The 20,496-nt window shown below is 42.0% G+C and overlaps 2 protein-coding genes across 6 annotated transcripts in view; both read left to right on the forward strand.

Moving 5' to 3' along the window:
• The window catches only part of TMTC4 (transmembrane O-mannosyltransferase targeting cadherins 4), a 57,622-nt gene that overhangs the window by 13,163 nt on the left and 23,963 nt on the right, over nt 1-20,496 (forward strand). For all 5 annotated transcript variants that reach the window (XM_069970716.1, XM_069970718.1, XM_069970715.1 and 2 more), the window contains exons 6-12: nt 3,078-3,175; nt 3,449-3,541; nt 4,018-4,179; nt 11,624-11,826; nt 12,401-12,572; nt 13,446-13,577; nt 17,878-17,957. In XM_069970716.1, the coding sequence (XP_069826817.1) occupies nt 3,078-3,175; nt 3,449-3,541; nt 4,018-4,179; nt 11,624-11,826; nt 12,401-12,572; nt 13,446-13,577; nt 17,878-17,957 (940 nt within the window). The remainder of the gene's footprint in view (nt 1-3,077; nt 3,176-3,448; nt 3,542-4,017; nt 4,180-11,623; nt 11,827-12,400; nt 12,573-13,445; nt 13,578-17,877; nt 17,958-20,496) is intronic.
• LOC138793676 (lamina-associated polypeptide 2, isoforms alpha/zeta-like) lies at nt 6,183-8,991 on the forward strand. The gene is made up of 2 exons (XM_069972356.1): nt 6,183-6,883; nt 6,988-8,991. Exons 1-2 carry the CDS (start codon nt 6,834-6,836, stop codon nt 8,102-8,104), a joined length of 1,167 nt encoding a protein of 388 aa, XP_069828457.1. The 5' UTR covers nt 6,183-6,833; the 3' UTR covers nt 8,105-8,991.

The following is a 20,496-nucleotide window of genomic DNA, read 5'->3' on the forward strand; positions in this document are numbered from 1 at the left end:
ATCAGGGTCAACATCTGCATAGATTTTTTTTTTTTTTAATGTCCTTCCTGAGCTGGACATTTTTTTTTTTCTCCTCCACTCCAACAAAAAAACTTGATCAGTAAATGTGGATATATATTGTGACCCCATTGAGGACAGTGATGGATAAAAGTGATGACATCTGTATACAGCACTGCAGTATCCGCTGAATGTTCTTTATATGGCACATAACGTAGATCCCCCACAGTGCTTTGAAAAGTTTTAAACAAATATTGAAAATGCGCCTTTAGCTGATATTTTTGAGTATTTCAAACTTTTTTTTTTTTTACTTATAATTACACGAAAAGTGTGTTTGACACAAGATGCCTTAAGTGCATGGCAACTGCTTATTCAAAGAAGGTGCATCATCCTGACCTTTTTAAATTTCATCATAAAATCCCCGCTGTTATATGAGAACAAAAGATTCACGAGCACCTCTGATAAAAGCCCTGAGACATCCCTAAATATACCCTGGCATTCTTCCAGAAAGCCTGATGAGAAAATAAGCCTGTTTATAAAGAATAAATGTGTTTCAGCTAAATGTTATAAGCAGAATATTTTGAAATGTCTCCTGCTTGAGATTTGATATATAAAGACTTTTCGCATGTGGAAGAAAATTTTAGGAAATAACTTTTTATTTGTGGTTTTACATGTGGTTAGCAGTTTAAAGGTCATTTCAGGTTTTTAGTAATAGGTTTAACATCAGGGTTTTAGATACATAAGGATGACACATTTAGATTTAAAATAAAGTTCAAAATGTATTCCTATTGTATTCTGTTGACCAACTCTATGTTAACAGAGTGACCTCTTGGCATACATTTTATTTTAGACATCTGACCTGTCCCCAACATTAAATTTAATCCCTTAAGTACGCAGTGGATTTTTGCCTTAAGGACCAGGTAAATTTTTATTTTTGCCATTTCATTTTTTTTCTCCTTGCCTTCTGAGAGCCATGGGGCTTTTATTTTTCAACCTACATGGCTTATTTTTTGATGTCACGATCTGTATTTTTTTGATGCCACGATTTACCCTATTTACCTTATTTTGATGCCACGATTTACCTTATTTTTTTTATTTAACAAAAAAAAAAAAGCAAATGAGTTGCTTTTTTTGCTGTTTACGTTGTTCACCGTATGGGAACACTATTGTTATATTTAATAGATTGGACAATTACACGCGCTTTTTATTTTTGTGTTTTATATATCAAATGAGATAGGGGGGATTTAAACTTTTATTGAGGGAAAGGCTATGTAATTTTATTTATTTTTTTTCATAAACTCTTAAGTCCCCCTAGGGGACTATTAAATGCAATCTTTAGATTGCATACACTGGTTAATGCTATGCCATGTTATGTGCGATCTTCACATAGAGCCTGTCTGTGGCAGACTTTATTAGAAGATAGCAGAGATGACTGCAGGGAGGTAAGTAAGACCCCTACGCAGTTAGAGAACCCGATCAGATTGCAGGGAAAGTGTTACTGCGGGGATCCGGATCAGACAGTGACAGTCGTGGCGGCCCATCATTATCAGTGAGGCTGATAGCAGTTGGTGTTTCATGCACCACATTTATTTTTATTCTTTTTTTAACTATTTTTTTTTTTATCCTCGTGCTTAAAAATGTTCACAAATCAAATATCTCAAAATCTGTACTCCCAGAATTGCATGATATCAGAGTATACTAGAAGACCAGTAGAATAATAGTGTTATGTGCATCTATGGAAACATTGTTATATATACAGTACTGGCATGCTGGCTATGGCATCCAGATGCATCTAGAGAAAGAGAAAAGGAGGGGAAAAACATGAAAAGAGAAAGCAATATCAGTAAACAGATTGAGGGGGAAAAGAAAAGACAAAGCAATCCTCTATAGTGAGGCATTGGGCTATGCTCACTCATAGCATTTAATTAGGCATAGCATTTAATCCTGCCTTCTTTTGAATGGGAGATAGAAGGCAGGATTTGTAGCCGAGTCAGTGTGGGGCGGTTCCGCACTGAATTTTGACGCCGATTCCGTAGTGTGAACGGGCCCTAAGCCTTGTCCCATTGTTCCACAGATATTGTACCCACATCTCTTTCTCCTGCCATTTTAGCACAGCTGTATCTGTATGATGGTTGCTGCTAAGTAGCATTAGTCATAATTATACATCAATAGTTGGAATTAGACAGTCGACACTGCAGAACACAGTGTAAAGAGACCTAAGGGTGCCTTTACACAGAGAGCTTTATCTGATGGATTTTTTAAGCCAAAGCCAGGAATGATTTTGAAAAGGGGAGAAATCTCAGTCTTTCCTTTTTACCTGTTCACTGTTTATAATCTGTTCCTGGCTTTGGTTTCAAAAATCTGTCAGATAAATCTGTGTAAAGGCACCCTAAGTAATTGGCTTATGTTGGAAGGATGTAAGGCCTTCCTATATTCTGTAGCTCCTCTAACCACTAGACAGACAGACTTTCATTTGGGGACCAATCGGGTTGTAGTTTACGACCGGAGGGGATTTTCCCTATTCAAAAAAAGAAAAATTCTTACTGTAACAAGATGTCAGTGCATTATCAGAAATATCAGACAACTGGTCCAGCCATTTGTATCTCCTTGCTACATAACCGAACCATATAGGTTTGAAGAACAAAGCTTTCTTCTGTGCCAAGTTGTCGAGCCTTCTGCTTTTTTCTCCATTTGTCTCCTCCTATGAGCTGGTTTATTGATCGGTTATAGCATGAGGCAATCTAATTCTCTGCATTTGTGTTTGAGATCTATGCCACTTACTTCCAAAACATTTCACTTAACAGCATGTTTTGCCTGTTTTTGAAGTGATTGATTCTTCTTACAGGTGTACATCAAAGATGTATGTAGTCACACGTGTAATTTATAGTGTCTTGCTGTGAACATGTGAGTATAACTCTGCAAAGCACTCTAATGCAGGACTACAAAGAGAGCCAGTCTGCCATGGTAACAGTATAGCTGTGTTTTGTTTTTTTTTATTTTAGTTTTGCACAAATAATTTTCGTGAACTACAGTGTTTATTGTTTGCAAATGGGACTAATAAATGTCTATTGTTTCTGCAGTTAATAAAGAAGACCATACCTCACTGTTCTGGGTGCTGCTTAGCATTGTGCTGGCTGCAATTGCCATGTTGTGTAAAGAACAAGGCATTACTGTTTTGGTAAGAAAAAGAAGACTCAAGGAAATAACTGCCCAAAACAGTAACCTGCGTCACGGTGCTGAAATTCTGTATAACTCGTCATTCTTTACCTAAGAAGAACCTTGTTCCCGCTGAAGATCTATAAATCCAGGCTCACTATGCATCTTTATACAATCATAATAACATCAAAAATTGTTTGATTTATTAATGTCGAATTTAAATATTTTAGATTCTTTATTTTTCCATTCAGCCTGATGGCCTCTGGAAGTAACAAAAGATTATTGTCTTTCCTAGGGTCTGAATGCTGTTTTTGATGTCTTTGTAATCTGCAAGTTAAACATGCTGGAATGCATCCAGAAGGTACGGCACAGGGACAAAACCCCAGAGGTGAGTGTATTCAATTTCCCATTCCCTATTCAGAACAGATTCTGGGCTCCTCAGTTACTGCACAGTGTGATCTCATGTCTGTCGCTCAGTTGCATTCTTTAAAGAAGTCCTTTTATTGTAGAGAAAAAAATCCCTTCTGCCCTTTGATTTTGATGTTACTGTGGGAATACATAGTCAATCTCATTTTGCTAGAAAGTAGCAAAAGCCATATTTGCGAGGTGTGGTTAGGAAGTTACTTGGAATAAGATGTTTTTTCTTGTTTAAATAATAATACAATTTTTCAATATCAGAAAGGAAGTTCACGAATAAAAGTGACCCAGGATATGTAAACATGTAAAGGGCCAGCTACTGATCATATTGTGTCCCAGGTATCCTCTATAGAAGAACAGGAAGAATTTTTTTTTTTTTTTAGGTTGATTCAGATTTAAGAGACCATGAATACTAATATGCTCTGTACTTTCTTCTCTCTCTAACAGAATTTGTCATTTTTAAAAAAAGGATTACTTTCACGAATCAGTCTTCTGGCTGCTGGGGGTATATGTATGCTATATGTACGGTGGAGCATCATGGGCACAGGGCCTCCAGCATTTACCGATGTTGACAACCCAGCATCTTTTGCTGAGAACCTACTTGTGAGAGTAAGTACCTGAGTATTGTTGCCAATGCAAATTAATATTCTAGGAAAATGTTGTGTGTCCCTGTATTGTTTGACCCTTCCCTATCAAAGCTGATAGTGCCAAATGGCATAGGGGCACCAATTATGTTACTATTTGTCTACTTCTTTTTTTTTTTTTTTTTTTTTAAATCATATTTTTATTGAACTATTTTAAAGAAGAAAAACTTTCCAATGATATCCCAGTTCCATATGTAGAACTCAAACAGTACAGAATGTTACAGTAATAAATGTTAAATGCAATGCCAACTTTGTCAAAACCTTAACGTTTAACTTTTAACCTTTAACGTAAAATATAACCTTAAAACCCATTTTCTTGTTGTAAATCTTTCTTAAAATCAAGACCATGTTGTAGTATCCTATCTACCATGTATACCCCTCCCCCAATGATGTCTTATCAACAATGAGTTATTACAACAGCTGTTTTTACAGGCAAGATATACACACTCCAGTTTATCTATTCAGTGTCCATGGTACTGTATGCTTACCCTAAATACCTTTAACAATTAAATGTATCACACGTTATTAATAGACATTTGCATGGGATTCCTACATGTCTTTTGCAAGATGGCAGTTGGAAGACCCAGTGTGTCAATCCATCTCCATGTCATTTTCATATTTCTCTTTAAGGGTGCCTTCACATGTACCGGATCCGCAGCGGATTTCACGATGCGGGTTTGCAGCGAAATCTGCCGTGGATCCATGTAGTGTGAAGGTCTATGGGTTACATATCCGCTGCGGAATTTTCATTCCACTGCGGATATGTAAGCCGGCCCCTTTAACCGCCTGCAGCCCCGGCCCGAAGCATACATTACCTGCTTGGCGTTGCGGCTTCAGTGAAGCTCCTGGCTCCCCCCCCGCTTCCCATCAACCAATCAGTGCACGGCAGCACTGATTGACTGAAAAGGAGCGAGGGGAGCTGGCAGCTACGTCGCTGAGCAGGTAATGTTTGCTTCAGGGGCTTAAAGGGGCCGGCTTACATATCCGCAGTGGAATAAAAAATCTGCTGCGGATATGTAACCCATAGACCTTCACACTACATGGATCCGCATCGGATTTCGCTGCAAACCCACAGTGTGAAATCCGCTGCAGATCCGGTTCGTGTGAAGGATCTGCAGCAGATTTGAAGTTGCAGATTCAAAGCAAATCGAAAACATGAAATTTGTTGCAGATCCCGTACGTGTGAACGCACCCTAAAGGAAACCAATCAGCCCAATTGGGCTGATTTGGTTACCTGCAGCACTGTATAAAGCTTCTGTGCAGTTCGTGGCACGCGGCAGGGAGGGGGGCGGGAAATAGTCATCTGGGCGGTTCCCTGCCCGTGTCTAGTCAGCGCACTCAGTGGGGATGAGTGACAGGCAGAGAGGCTTGTTACTGCCACCTCTCCCTGTCAATCATCATTTTATGTACTTAAGATGGGAAAAGTAGGCAATTTTGAGTGATGTTGCCGCAGAGAGCTTCCCCAATGTTCATTCAGGGCATATTTCTGTCCTAGGGGTGGTAGTCCTGCCCCTGTGCACCAAAATGCTTAATTAGCATCTTAAATAAACTAATATCCTAAAAAGGGCGCTGAGGATCAAGGTAAGAAAATTACCTTCATCCTCACCACCCAGTGCACTGTAGAGACATATCAGCAGGTTAGATGCTTCTAACCTGCTGGTAGTTTCCCGTTAAGGCCACTTTCACAATATTTGGTCACAATATTTGGTCAGTGTTTGTTGGTCTAAACTAGGAGTGGGTGTAAAACACAAGAGTTACAAATGTGCCCATTCCCTTTGAAACAATTTGGGTCAGGGAGACCCTATGGCCGTTTTTTGCATACAGTATGTTCAATACTGCAAGTTAACACTGCAATTGCAATAATCTTTTGAATGTATATACGGTATTTTAATATATAATGTTTTTTTGTTGCTATATATATTTAATTTTTCCCCATCGACATGACAGCACCACCAGAGAGAGGGACTCCGCCCCCCAGGGACAGGAAACCTAGAGAATAAAAGGAAAGGCCCTCCTCTCCACCCTCAGTGGTTTCCTGTCCCTGCAGGGAGCCTGGAGATGTAGCATGCTGGAGCTCCCTCTAATCCCTGGTGGCTCGGTGCGGCCGAGGGGGAGTCTCAAACGGGCCCTAGTTGGGTTCATAAGCCCACACTCACAGTCCTGGAGGCCGGCCGGACGCTCGTGCGCCTCATCGCAGGGCTGTGGAGCTTGATCCGGCCGGCGGGAGAATACCCGGAAGTGACGCGCGGTGACGCGTCACGGGATTCTCGGAGCGCGCGGCGGATGTGACGTCAGACGCCGGGCACCAGGAAGCGAGGCGGGGAATTCAAAAGCTGCACATCGTGCCGGAGTGAGTGGTGGCCAGCATCTCACAGTGTTTGTTGTGTGCCAGCCAGCATGAGCGAGAGGAAGAAGGATGCTGCTGGGCCAGCAGAGAAATCCAGGGTAACAGACGGAGGCACAGAGTGGTGAGCAGTATCTGTCTGTATTTTTTGTTACATTACTGAATGAAATGTGTTTTGATAGGAGTCTAGGCCTGCAAAGAAGGAGTGTAGAATTTGCAAGGGGAGACTGCCTACAGATTATGACAGACCAACATGCGAATCCTGCATTGATAAGATGGTGGCTGCAGAAACACCTAATATATCCTCTATTCTATCATCCATGAAGTGAGACGGTTTCTTTTTTCCTGTTTTCTCCTCTCTGTTTCTCTATTATGTTAAATAATATAATAAGGGCAGCTCTCTCAGGAATTATTTTTTTCTATTTTTAGGGATTTAATTAAAGAGGAAATCCAAAAATCCCTTGTGCAGGTATCTCCTGCGGTTGCACCTGTTTCTGCTCCTAACCCCGCTACTCCAAGTACCTCTCAGGAAGCAGTAGCCCTTGCAGACAATGAGTTTGAAGAGGGGGTTATTGATGAGATAGAGGCGGAGTATTCAGATGATGAACTTTCCGGGAAGCCTTTATTCTCAGTGGAGGATGTGGATACTCTAGTTAAGGAGGTACGCTCCACTATGGAGATTGAGGAGCAGAAGGAACAGAGATCCGTGCAGGATATCATGTTCAGTGGCTTAGAATCCAAGAAAAGAAGGGTGTTCCCGGTGCACAGAACCATATCAGCACTGATTAATAGAGAATGGGCAAAACCTGACCGTAAAGGCTTTATTCCTCGTGCCGTAAAACGGAAGTATCCGTTTGACGAAAAGGAGGTCCCATCTTGGGAAGGGCCCCCCAAGATAGACGCAGCTATTGCAAAGGTTTCAAAAAGGTCTCAGCTGCCTTTTGAAGACCTAGGCACGTTAAAAGACCCCATGGACAAAAAAGCGGATGGTTACCTTAAAAAAGCCTGGGAGTCTTCTACGGCTACGTTTAAACCTAATGTAGCTGGTACCTGTGTTGCCCGGTCAATGTTAGTCTGGTTAACACAACTGGAGGATGCAATTAAGGCCAAGGAGTCAGAAGAGACTATTCTATCCTCCTTGGCTCAACTTAAGAAGTCTACCTCTTTTTTGGCAGATGCCTCAGCCGATGCGCTCAGATTCTCAGCCAGGTCAGCAGCATCATCAAACTCAGCCAGAAGAGCTATTTGGCTTAAGAACTGGTCTGGCGATGCAGTTGCAAAAGCAAAAATTTGCAGTTTTCCGTGTGAAGGAGAATTTTTGTTTGGGTCAGAACTGGACAAATTATTGGAGAAGGCAGGAGATAAAAAGAAGGGGTTTCCCTCCTCCTTTCAACCAAACGCCTATAGATTTTTTCGTCCCCAAAGTAGGGGTGGATTCAGTAGAAGAGGATCGGACAGAGGAGGAAGAGGTAGAGGATACGGTAAATCTAGGGGCTACCTCTTCAACCAAAAATCCGATACCTATAAGAAGCCATCTACCCAGTAATACTGGGATCAGGGTGGGGGGTAGATTAAAATTTTTTGCCCAGGAGTGGAAGAAGATCTGTGGCAGCTCCTGGGTCCTGAGATACATTCAGGAAGGTGTGGACTTTGACTTTATCTCCCGACCCCCCACACGATTCGTAATAACGAAGAGCCAAATGGGAGAAGTAGGGGCTAAGACTCTAGAGAAAGAAGTTATTTCTCTTATTGATAAGGACGTGCTTGTCCCGGTGCCACACGGTGAAATAGAACAGGGGTTTTACTCTACACTCTTTTTAGTTCAAAAACCCGATTTATCCTTTAGGGTCATTATTAATTTAAAACCCCTTAACAGATTCCTAAAGTATCAGAGATTTAAAATGGAATCCATTAAGTCCACAATAAATTTATTACAGAAAAATTGCTTTATGGCCTCCATTGATTTAAAAGATGCCTACCTGCATGTACCCATACACAAACAATATCAAAAATACTTGAGGATTGCTATACGGATTAATAATAACCTGTGTCACCTTCAATTCCAGGCCCTTCCCTTTGGAATTGCAATAGCCCCGAGAGTTTTCACCAAAATAATCGCAGAGATGGCAGCGCACATTCGGGAAGGTCCAGGTTTGTTCATTCCATACCTGGATGATTTTTTGCTGGTAGCTGAGTCAGAGCAGAAACTAAATACTCAAATAGTGAGAACCCTAGATATTCTAGATAAGCTAGGATGGATTGTAAATAATGAAAAATCCTTTCTATCCCCAGCCCAGCAGAAAAGATTCCTAGGAATAGACTTAGACTCATCTTCTCAAAAATCCTACCTACCAGAAGACAAAATTCGCAAACTAAGGGATACAGTAACCGCAGTACTACAAAACCCCAGAATAACCATAAGGAAGGGTATGTCTCTATTAGGTCTATTCACTGCAACCATCCCAGCAGTACCTTGGGCCCTAATCCACAGTAGACCCTTACAAAGACGCCTCTTGGAGGTGTGGGATGGGTCTCCCAAAGGGTTAGACAAAAAGACAGTCATTCCCCATGAAGTCACGGATAGTCTTTCCTGGTGGTTAGTAGAGAAAAATCTCACAATAGGTTTAGGTTGGAATATGTATTCTCCAATTTTGGTCACAACTGATGCTAGCCCTAGGGGGTGGGGAGCACACTTAGGGGAGTTGGACTTCCAGGGTAGTTGGGATGGATCTTTCAGGGATAGATCCTCAAACTATCGTGAGTTAGCAGCAATATTAGAAGCCCTAAAATCGGCAAAACATTATGTTAAAAACTCTAACGTGAAAATATTATCAGACAATTCCACCTCAGTGGCACTTGTAAACAAGCAAGGAACCACAAAAAGTACGGCTTTGCTGGACCTCTGTTACAAAATATTCTCCTTTGCAGAAAAAAATCTACTATCCTTATCAGCGGTTCACCTAAAAGGAACACAAAACATCAGGGCAGATTACCTCAGCCGGAATTCACTGCACCAGGGAGAATGGCAACTAAACCCGGAAGTTTTTCACATGATCACGGACTTATGGGGAATACCGGAGGTGGATCTATTCGCCACAAGAGCCAACCGGCAGGTGACAAAGTTCTGTTCGCTGTCTCCCCGGGACCAGCCTCTAGCAATAGACGCATTGTCACAGACTTGGAGGTGGAGGCTAATGTATGCCTTTCCGCCGTTACCTCTTCTTCCAAGGGTACTGAGGAAGATAAGGCAGGACAGGGCCAGGGTGATTCTAGTGGCTCCCTTTTGGCCCAGAAGAGCGTGGTTTTCCTGCCTAACTCAGATGTCCATATCAGACCCATGGGTTCTCCCGGACCGTCCGGATCTTCTTCTTCAGGGGCCAGTGCAGCATCCACAAGTGGACAAGCTCCACTTGACGGCCTGGCTCTTGAAAGGTTAATCCTGAAAGGTAAAGGGTTGTCGGATGCAGTCATCACGACATTGCAAAAAAGTAGAAAGCCTATAACATGTAAAATTTATTTTAGGATTTGGCAGGCATATTTTACTTTTATAGGCACCACGACAATAGACCTTGACAAACCGAACCTGGCTGCGATTCTGGACTTCCTGCAAAAAGGACTTGAGAAAGGACTAAAAGCAGCTACTCTTAAGGTACAGGTCTCTGCTCTAGGAGCATTATACAATCACCCGTTAGCAAAACACCCTTGGATTGTTAGATTCTTTAGGGCCTTAACTAGACTCTGTCCTAAGATTACTAATAGAGTGGCCCCTTGGGATCTTAATATAGTTCTCTCAGCCCTAATAAAAGCCCCTTTTGAGCCGCTAGCAGAGACGTCTCTAAAATTGCTAACTCTAAAAACTGTCCTGTTGGTAGCAATTACGTCGGCCAGGAGGGTAAGTGAGATGATTCACTTCTCGGCCTCGGAACCCTATACAAAGGTTCTAGAGGATAGAATTATACTTACCCCAGATCCAGCTTTCCTGCCGAAGGTTGCTTCAAGTTTTCACAGGTCCCAAGTAGTGGTTTTGCCTTCCTTTTTTGATAAGCCCACAAATGAGGAAGAGAGAGAGTATCATTGTCTAGATGTTAGGAGGGCAGTCCTTGCCTATTTAGACATCACTAGACCATTTAGGAAGTCAAAAAATTTATTTGTACAATTTTCTGGTCCCAATAAAGGGAACAAGGTGGCTAGAGGTACGCTAGCAAACTGGATCAGACAGGCCATAAGTTTATGTTATGTTTCCACTGGTCTTTCGCCTCCTCTCTCTCTTAAGGCTCACTCCACGCGTGCAGTGTCAACATCTTGGGCAGAGAAGGGAGATGTCTCTCTAGAGCAGATCTGTAAGGCTGCCACTTGGTCTTCTCCTCACACTTTTTTTCGTCACTACCGTTTGGATCTGTCTTCTACTTCTGATATTTCCTTTGGTAGAAGGGTCTTGCAAGCTGTAGTCCCACCCTGAATTCCTCTCTGGTATTCTCTCTGGTGGTGCTGTCATGTCGATGGGGAAAGCCGGAGTTACTCACCGGTAATGTAGTTTCCCCAAGTACATGACAGCACCATTACATTCCCACCCCTTAATACTCTATTTCTCACTTAGTGAACACCTAGGGGGTTCTGTTAACAGTTCATAGGTAAGGAGGTGTTTCCTATTCTAAAAGCAAGATGGATAAATTTATGTTATGATTATATGTTTGTACACCGTGTATATGCATGATTAAAAATTATAAGGCTCTCTTCAGTCTCGGATATTCACTGAGGGTGGAGAGGAGGGCCTTTCCTTTTATTCTCTAGGTTTCCTGTCCCTGGGGGGCGGAGTCCCTCTCTCTGGTGGTGCTGTCATGTACTCGGGGAAACTACATTACCGGTGAGTAACTCCGGCTTTTTGGGTTATGAACTGTTTCCTAAACTGACTCATTTCATATTGATACTGTTCGTTAGACAAAATATGGTTTATTTACTTTTTTCTCTGTGTGTATATGTGCACATATGCAGGAAAGTGCACCTGTACTAATAATTCTGTTAACACTGTATATGAGACATGGACTGGTTTTTCTCTTAATGACAGGTAATAAACTATAATTACTATTATTCCTTAAATGGATGGCTACTGCTGTGCCCATGGTGGCTCTGCTTTGATTGGTCAATGGGCTGCATACCTCTTATTAAATCTCTCAGCGATTCTCGGATAATGGCACCAGCAGCACTTTGGTTCTGCTTGTTTGGCTTAATGTACCAGGCATTATTCTCCAGTAATGGCCAAACGAGAAGGTGAGTTTTCTGTATATTTCAAATAATGGAAGCATGGCTTTTTTGATCAGTAGGGAGCCGGTAACTCATGAAACCCACATTTGTAGACGCAGCTAATAAATGATAGCATAATTTTATTGCTTTATATTACAAAGTATCCTGTAGTCTGGCTCATCCACTGCTTGTAGAAATGAAATGGGTACCATATTATGATATGGCAGTGTAATGTTCCAATGTTCTTTGGTTATTTCAAGGATACCACCGTAACTTATTAAATAAACACCAAGTGTTCATGGTAGAATATTCTCATAAAATATTAATGATATGAACCCGTATCATAACTGTAACCTAGTAATTAATTTGGTCTCCACCACATACATTAAGTACCTTGTACAGACATGAACATATACCTCCATTCCTTAGCTTCCAGTTTCCATGCCTAGCATATACCTATAATCATGTGTTTACAGTATTTAAGATAGCAAAGTTGACCTTAGTAAAAGACAAAGTTAAAGAGGCCAGCAGTATTCTTTTTGACTATTATGTATTTATTTATTTAACCTAAAATGTCGTTGCTTCCTTTTTGTTGGAACAGAATCCTTACTATGGGTTTGGGATTTCTTATAATACCTTTCCTCCCTGCAAGTAATCTATTCTTCCGAGTTGGATTTGTTGTTGCTGAAAGAGTCCTCTATCTGCCTAGTGTAGGTTATTGTATATTGCTTACATTTGGCTACAGCAAAATCTGTAAACAGTTGAACAAAAAGGTAAGATTATAAACACAGTTATTATACTAGTCTTAAGAAAACATAATCCAAATATAGATCAAAGCAAATTTTGCACAAAAAAATGACCATGTATTTTGTTTCAATTTTCACTGCCTACTACACTACCATATAAACAGCTGTATCCTAGACCTACTATCTGCCTTCCTCTTACCTTGTAGATCACAGGGTCAAACTCAGGCCCTCCAGCTGTTACAAAACTACAATTCCCAGCTTTGGCTGTCTAGGCATGAGGGGAATTGTAGTTTTGTAACAGCTGGAGGGCCTGAGTTTGACACCACTGTTGTAGATGGTAAGCCTACACTGCAGGGTCATCTCCCTCTGTACCAGTCATTTCATGTTTTTGTGTTTAACCCCTCATATGCTCAGCATCCTGGAATTAAACGGATCATCCGACAGGACCCCCTTTTTTCAGAATACTGTAGGGGGGGGGGGGGATAACACACACTTACCTCCCAGGCTGCTGTGCTGCCTCCTGCATTTATCTGCTCTGGTGCCCTCTGTGCAGCCACTTCCAGGTATTGAGGCGTGACTTAAAGTTGCCCTGCCCCTGCTGCTGAATGGCTGACCGAGCCTGAGATGTCCCTTTTCAAAACCCAGAAGTGGCCACACACTGGGGATTGGAGTGGCGCAATGCGGGTGGCATTGCAGGACCATGGAGAAAAGTGTGTTATTTTTTTCATCCACCCCCTTCCCAGGCATTCTGATAAGAGGTCCTGGTCAGACAACCCTTTTAATGGGGCCTTAAAATGATAAACTTGTGTACATACACGCTTTCTACATTTTAAGTATTTGTTGAAGAAAAATGTAAGAGTGCTGTTACCTTAAGCACATAAAATACTTTTTTATTTTAAGAAACTCGTCACTATAGTTGTATTTGGACTGCTGATTCTCTATCCAGTGCGCTGTATCTATCGAAGCAACCAGTGGAAGTCAGAGGAACTTCTTTTTCAAAGTGCTCTTGATGTGTGTCCTCTTAATGCTAAAGTAAGTCAGTGTCATTATTTTTACTTATGCTCAGGGAGGTTCTCATCTTTTGCTGCGCAGCACTTCTTAGTTCATGGACATGACATCATGGGTTTACTCAGCCATTTTTTGGCTGAGATGGACACTATTTAAGTCACTAATTTGCTGAACAGGCCTATGCTATTACGTCCATGGATTTTGAGGTGTTGCACAGTAGAGCAGTAAGTTGATCTCTGATTGTGGCCTATGTTTGATTTTTTTTGTTTATTAAAAGAAAAAAAAACAAAAAAAAACTTAAGCTTAAAGACTAATTATGAATGCTTCTACCCGATAAGTCTTCTAACAATCACAACTTTTGTTTGGTGTTTTTTAGGCCTAAACAAATGGCAAAAAAAGCCCCATAAACTGCCAGCAGTTATAATTGTGTGTTGCTGTTTGTTTGACGTTATAATCTGAAATTTCTGTTTAAGAATTTCTTTTATAGAAGTGGGGATGGGAAACATCAACACGCGTACACCACATGGCTTTCCGACCCCTTCACCACCACAAGGCAACTTTTTTTCTTTAAAGAGACTCTGTACCCACAATCTGACCCCCCAAACAGCTTGTACCTTCGGATAGCTGCTTTTAATCCACAATCTGTCCTGGGGTCCGTTTGGCAGGGCATGCAGTTATTGTCCTAAAAAATTACTTTTAAACTTGCAGCCCTGTGTCAAATTGGCGTGGCCTAGAGTGTGTGCGCCCAGGCCCTGCACCGCCTCTCCGTTTCTCCTCCCCACCCTTTCTATTATTAGGAATGCCCTGGGCAGGATTTTTTCCTATTCATCACCTGTCTGAACACTGCACATGTGCTGGATCTTTAAGGCCCATGTGCAGTGTTCATACAAGTGATGAATAGGAAAAATACTGCCCAGGGCATTCTTAATGATGAGTTGGGTGGGGAGGAGGGATGGAGAGTCGGTGCAAGTCTTGGGCACACACACTTGAGGCCACGCCAAATTGACACAGGGCTGCAAGTTTAAAAGTTGTTTTTAGGACAATAACTGCAACACTTGCCGAACGGACGCCAGGAAAGATTTTGTATTAAAAGCAGCTATAAGAAGGTACAAGCGGTTTCGGGGGGGTCAGATTGTGGCTTTAAGCTATAAGCTATTTACATTATGTCCCCATTTTGGCACTTAATTTGAGACATATTTTTGGATGTGTATGCCCTCCAAAAAGTTTGCTTTGCCATTTTTGTGTGTATTGCTTTTACTTAACCTCTTAGGGAAGAGTCCGGAAGAGGTGTTCAGAGCGTGTAGGCTGGGACCGCAGCTATTAGCGGGCACGGTCTGATCGCCGTGCCCGCTAATTAAGTAATCAGAGGCAGCCCTTTCCTGGTGTCTAGTGGTGGAGATCGCTCCTCCGGGACGTCGTCCCGGAGGAGCGATCTCCGTGTCTATTGCCTGCCGGGGTCTCTGGCAAAATGGCGCTGAACCCGGCTCGGCACTTGGTTGTTTTCGGCTGCAGCAGCCGAAAGCAATCAAGTGCCGATCTCATCGATCTATGCTGTATAAGTATATACAACATAGATCAATGAGAGATCAGAGTGCATATACTAGAAGTCCCCCAGGGGGGCTTCTAGTATATGTGTAAAAAAAAAAAAAAAAAAAAAAAGTGTTGTTGTTAATAAAAAGCACCCTCCCCTAATAAAAGTTTGAATCACCCCCCTTTCCCCATGGTATAAATAAATAAAAATAAATAAATAAACATGTTTGGTATCGCCGTGTGCATAATCGCCCAAACTATTAATTAATCACATTCCTGATCTCGCACGGTAAATGGCGTAAGCGCCAAAAATCCCAAAGTGCAAAATTGCGCATTTTTGGTCTCATCAAATCCTGAAAAAATGTAATAAAAAGTGATCAAAAAGTTGTATATGCGCAATCAAGGTACCGATCAAAAGAACACATCATGGCGCAAAAAAGACACCTCACACAGCCCCATAGACCAAAGGATAAAAGCGTTATAAGTATGGGAAGGAAGTGATTTTAAGGAACATATATCTGTTAACAATGGTTTGAATTTTTTACAGGCCATCAGATAAAAGAAAAGTTATACATGTTATATATCGTTGTAATCGTAACAACTTGAGGAACATGCATAACAAGTCAGTTTTACCCCAGGGCGAATGGCGTAATAACTAGAGATAAGCGAACCGGGTTCGAGTCGATCCGAACTCGAACGATCGGCATTTGATTAGCGGTGGCTGCTGAAATTAGATACAGCCCTAAGGCTATGTGTAAAACATGGATATAGTCATTGGCTGTATCCACGTTTTCCAGACAACCTTAGAGCTTTATCCAAGTTCAGCAGCCACCGCTAATCAAATGCCGATCGTTCGGGTTCGGATCGACTTGAACCTGAACCTGGTTCGCTCATCTCTAGTAATAACAAATACCCCCCCCCCCCCCCCCCCCCCCAAAAAAAAAAGAAATGCGTTTTTTTTTGTTCAATTTCACCACACATTGAATTTTTTGCTGGTTTTGCAGTGTACTTTATGCAAAAATTCAGCCTGTCATTGCAAAGTACAATTAGTGGGTTTCTAGCTGGAAAAATGCAAGTGCTATGGCCTTTTAAACACAAGAAGGAAAAAACGAAAACGCTAAAATGAAAATTGGCCCCATCCTTAAGGGGTTAAAGGGGTAGTGCAGCGCTAAAAAATTATTCACAGAACAACACACATTACAAAGTTATACAACTTTGTAATGTATGTTATGTCTGTGAATCGCCCTCTTCCCCGTGTCCCACCACCCCCGCCCGTGTACCCGGAAGTGTGTGGAGCATTATACATTACCTGATCCATGTCGAGGCCGTCCGCCATCTTGTGCCAAACGTCATCTTCGGCCACGCGGCCGAATCGCTGCCGCCGCCCCCCCTCCGCCGCGTCATAACTGTGCTCAGCCGCGATTGGCTGAGCATAGTTATGCTCAGCCAATCGCGGCTGAGCAGCTGATGACTCGGCCGCGGCCTCGACACGGATCAGGTAATGTATAATGCACCACACACTTCCGGGTACACGGGCGGGGGTGGTGGGACACAAGAAGGGGGCGATTCACAGACATAACATACATTACAAAGTTGTTTAACTTTGTAATGTGTGTTATTCTGTGAATAATTTTTTAGCGCCGCACTACCCCTTTAAAGAGTCACTGTCATGATTTTTTTTTTTTTATAAAATAGTCCAGGCGATTTTAAGAAACTTTGTTATTGGGTTTATTAGGCAAATATGCCATTATCTGCATTTAAAAAGGCTTTTCCCAGGTCCCCCCCCTCCTCTCCTTTCTGTCATCCACTGCTCAGAATCAGGAAATCTCAATCAGACGCGTCCTGTGTTCTATGAAGAGGGGAGGGGGAAAAAGAGACGGAGGAGAAATGTCAGCAGCAGCAAACAGAGAACAAAGGATTAGTCAGCAGGGGAGCTATTCAGACTGCTATACAGAGGTCAGATAGGTCAGTGGTGACATCTGAGGAGAGAGGACAGTGGGTAATGTAGCTTTTAATTAACTCTTTGTTGTCCTATTTTGGTGTCTCTTTTCAGGGGAAGGAGAAGAGCTTCAAACTGCTTTTTCATGACAAAAATTCATTTTTCGGCTAATAAACCCAATTACAAAGTTTCTTAAAATCGCCTGGACTATTGATTTCTGCAAAAAAATTCTTCATGACAGTGACTCTTTAAGCTAAAAAAAAAAAATTTGCTAGTATGGCAAGAAACGGCCAGAAAACAGGCAAGACAGCTTATATTCTGCAAAAAGTCAGCATTTAGTGTTACACACTGAAAGTTATTTTTATTGCTAAGCACTGCCCTGAATATGGTTAACAGAATGTCAAGTCAGTCATTTAGTATTTGGGATGGAGTACATACGGTATGAACTCTTTTATATTGTGAACTTGAAATTATATTTCAAATATAATGAAATGTTTGAGTGCAAATGTAGAAGTACTTATGTGCGCATCCGTGTGCGCCTGCATCCGAATTCCCCACTGCACACAATGGAGTGTGCAGCCGGAGCCGCGCACTCCATTGTGTGAACTGACAAGGTTTTCTGCGGCCGCTATTCATTGAATAGCTGTCGCAAAAAACTGACGTCAGTTTCCTGTGGCGCCGCTAGGGATTCCGGACAGAGTGTATGATATGTGTATACACTCCAGCCGGGATTCCTTAGAAGGTAACGCTACGTAAGTTCCATAGTGGGAACAGGGCCGTTGCAACATGTCTTTTATTTCTTTGTACAAAACAGAATGTAGCTTAATAAAGTTTGCATCTTTTAATATCCCACAGGTACACTATAATATAGGTAAAAATTTAGCAGATAGAGGCCTTCAAACAGATGCCATCAAATACTACAGAGAAGCTATAAGGTAATGCTATGATATACTTTTATTTGTAATGTAGAATAATTTTCAATTCGATACCAGTGAACCTGAACAGATACTGTAAATTTTAATGAGGTCTGACAGAGTTATTTAAAGAAAATCTGTTACTAGGTTTAATGCTGCCATAAATGATGGCAGCATAAACTAGTGACAGAAATGCTGAACAGAATAATGCATTTCTTCCATCATTCTGTTTAGCCATTGTTCTAATATATCCAGGATAATAGGATTCGTGCCCCTCTCCCAACAACCCCCTACCCTCCAGCTGCTGATTGACAGTTGACTTCCTATACACAGCACAGATAACTGCCAATCAGTAGCTGGTGGGGGGAGTTTTCTGGTGCTCATGAATATCCAGGACTACTGAGCTCACGCACATAATGGAGAGGACTACTTTTTGTCCATGTTATTCAGAAGGATATCTTAATCAGCAGCACATAACATTGTAAGTGATACATTATCCTGTTGAGCGTTCTATCACTGGTTTATGCTGCCCTGAGATAGGTATACCCAACCCCCACAAAACAGGCAAAATCCTGGTCACAACACAGGCCATATTGAAAGCAACTTTCCATGAAACTCCATACAATGTGAAGCCAAACAATAATGCATGTATTACCACAGCAACAATTTAGGTAAAGAATAGGTTACCTGTCACCTGTCCATGAGTCTGTCAATCTGTTCTAGATTGTCGTTTGGCGACCCCAGCCCAGTCTATTTCTTTGGGACTTCCCCCTAGAAAAATCTAATTACATCTGATAAATAATGATAATACCCTACTGACTGTCCCACTCCGATGTATGTTTCAACCAAATTGTTGGTCTCGTCATGGAGGGATGAGTCAGAGAACCATTAGTAGTGAAGTAATTGTAAATAAGGTGATTAATATCATGAAGAGGGATTATGCAGGGGACCCATGTAAGTTACTTCTTTGCAATGGCAGAAGTGTGTGACTCCTCACAGACCAGTGTCTGGATCTATGGAGTGTAGAGCAACTTGTGTGACCAACGATTTGGTTGAAACACGTCGGAGTGGGACAGTCCGTAGGGTATTATCATCATTTATCAGATGTAATTTGAATTTTCTAGGGGAAATCCCAAAGGGATAGATTTGGACTGGGGTTGCCCTTGTTAGGCCAGTATTCCCAGTGTATGAATTTAAAAGTTATATTTTATAATTGTTACTTCCCCCTCCCCCTTGTGATACATTTCTCATTTTTGTAGGTACTGACTGAATTGTTTCCCGGCAGTGGGGAAAATGTTTGAATCTCTGCAGCAGATCCACAAAGATTCAAACCGTTTCCCCGCTGCCGGCATGATGTTGATACATCATGCCAGGCGGAGAAACCATCTGGGACAGGGTCTGTAGGTCCGCAAAATTTGCTGCCGTGTGAATTCAGCCTGACCTCTACATCTACTGGGAGCTGATATAGATTTTCCACTACACTTTTCACCGATTCCTGGTGTAAATCATAATAAATTTTCACAAATGTGACTTGCATAAAGCTTTACAACTTTCCAATGCCAGACAACTGGAGATGACTCATTGGGGTAATATTCTCATATGCCAGACTGCAGTTCACCAAATCTATATGCTGTTACCAGAAAATAGAAAAAGAAAATCCACAATCAGAAAAGTATTAAAGCGAATCCGTACCCACAATCTGACCCCCCCCCCCCCAAAACCACTTGTACCTTCAGATAGCTGCTTTTAATCCAAGTTCTGTCCTGGGGTCTGTTCGGCAGGGGATGCAGTTATTGTCATAAAAACAACTTTTAACACACTTGTAACTTTTTCACATTTGTATGTGCATTAGGCTGGCACAACTTCTCTGTCCTTCCTCCCCACCCTCCTCATCATTAGGAATACTTCAGGCAGATTGCTTCCTATTCCCCACCTGTGGCAGCCCGGTACATGGGCTGGATCGTTAATACACCTGTGCAAAGCTCAAACAGCAGTAAATGTTCCTGGAGTATTCCTAATAATGAGGAGGGTGGGGAGGAAGGACATAGAGGTGGTGCCAGCCTAATGCATATACAAATGTAAGCACCGGCTGTTAGACACAGCGCTGCCGGATTAAAAGTTGTTTTTATGACAATAACTGCATCCACTGCCGAACGGACCCCAGGACAGATGTTGGATTAAAAGCAGCTATCCTAAGGTACAAGTGGTTTGGGGGGGGACAGATTGTGGGTACGGAGTCGCTTTAAATATTTACAAGAACAGATTCTACCCAAAACTTCTTTCTCAGAATCCAGCCATATGGAAATATAACAGCAGGTTATATTCTAACCTGCTGTTATTTTTCCTTTAATAAGAATGTAGGTGGTGATCTTTAAGATAAACATGTCTGATGATGATACAGTTAGAGCTTTAACCCCTAGACGACCCTGGACGTAGGGTTACGTCATGGAAGTCTGTCCCCAGACGACCCATGACGTAACCCTACGTCCTGGGTGTTTCTCCAGCTATGAAGCGCGCTCCATAGCAGGTGGGGGCCGGCTGCAGTGAGCAGCCGGGACCT

This window comes from Dendropsophus ebraccatus, chromosome 5 (genome assembly GCF_027789765.1).
Source record: "Dendropsophus ebraccatus isolate aDenEbr1 chromosome 5, aDenEbr1.pat, whole genome shotgun sequence".
Classification (NCBI taxonomy): Eukaryota; Metazoa; Chordata; class Amphibia; order Anura; family Hylidae; genus Dendropsophus; species Dendropsophus ebraccatus.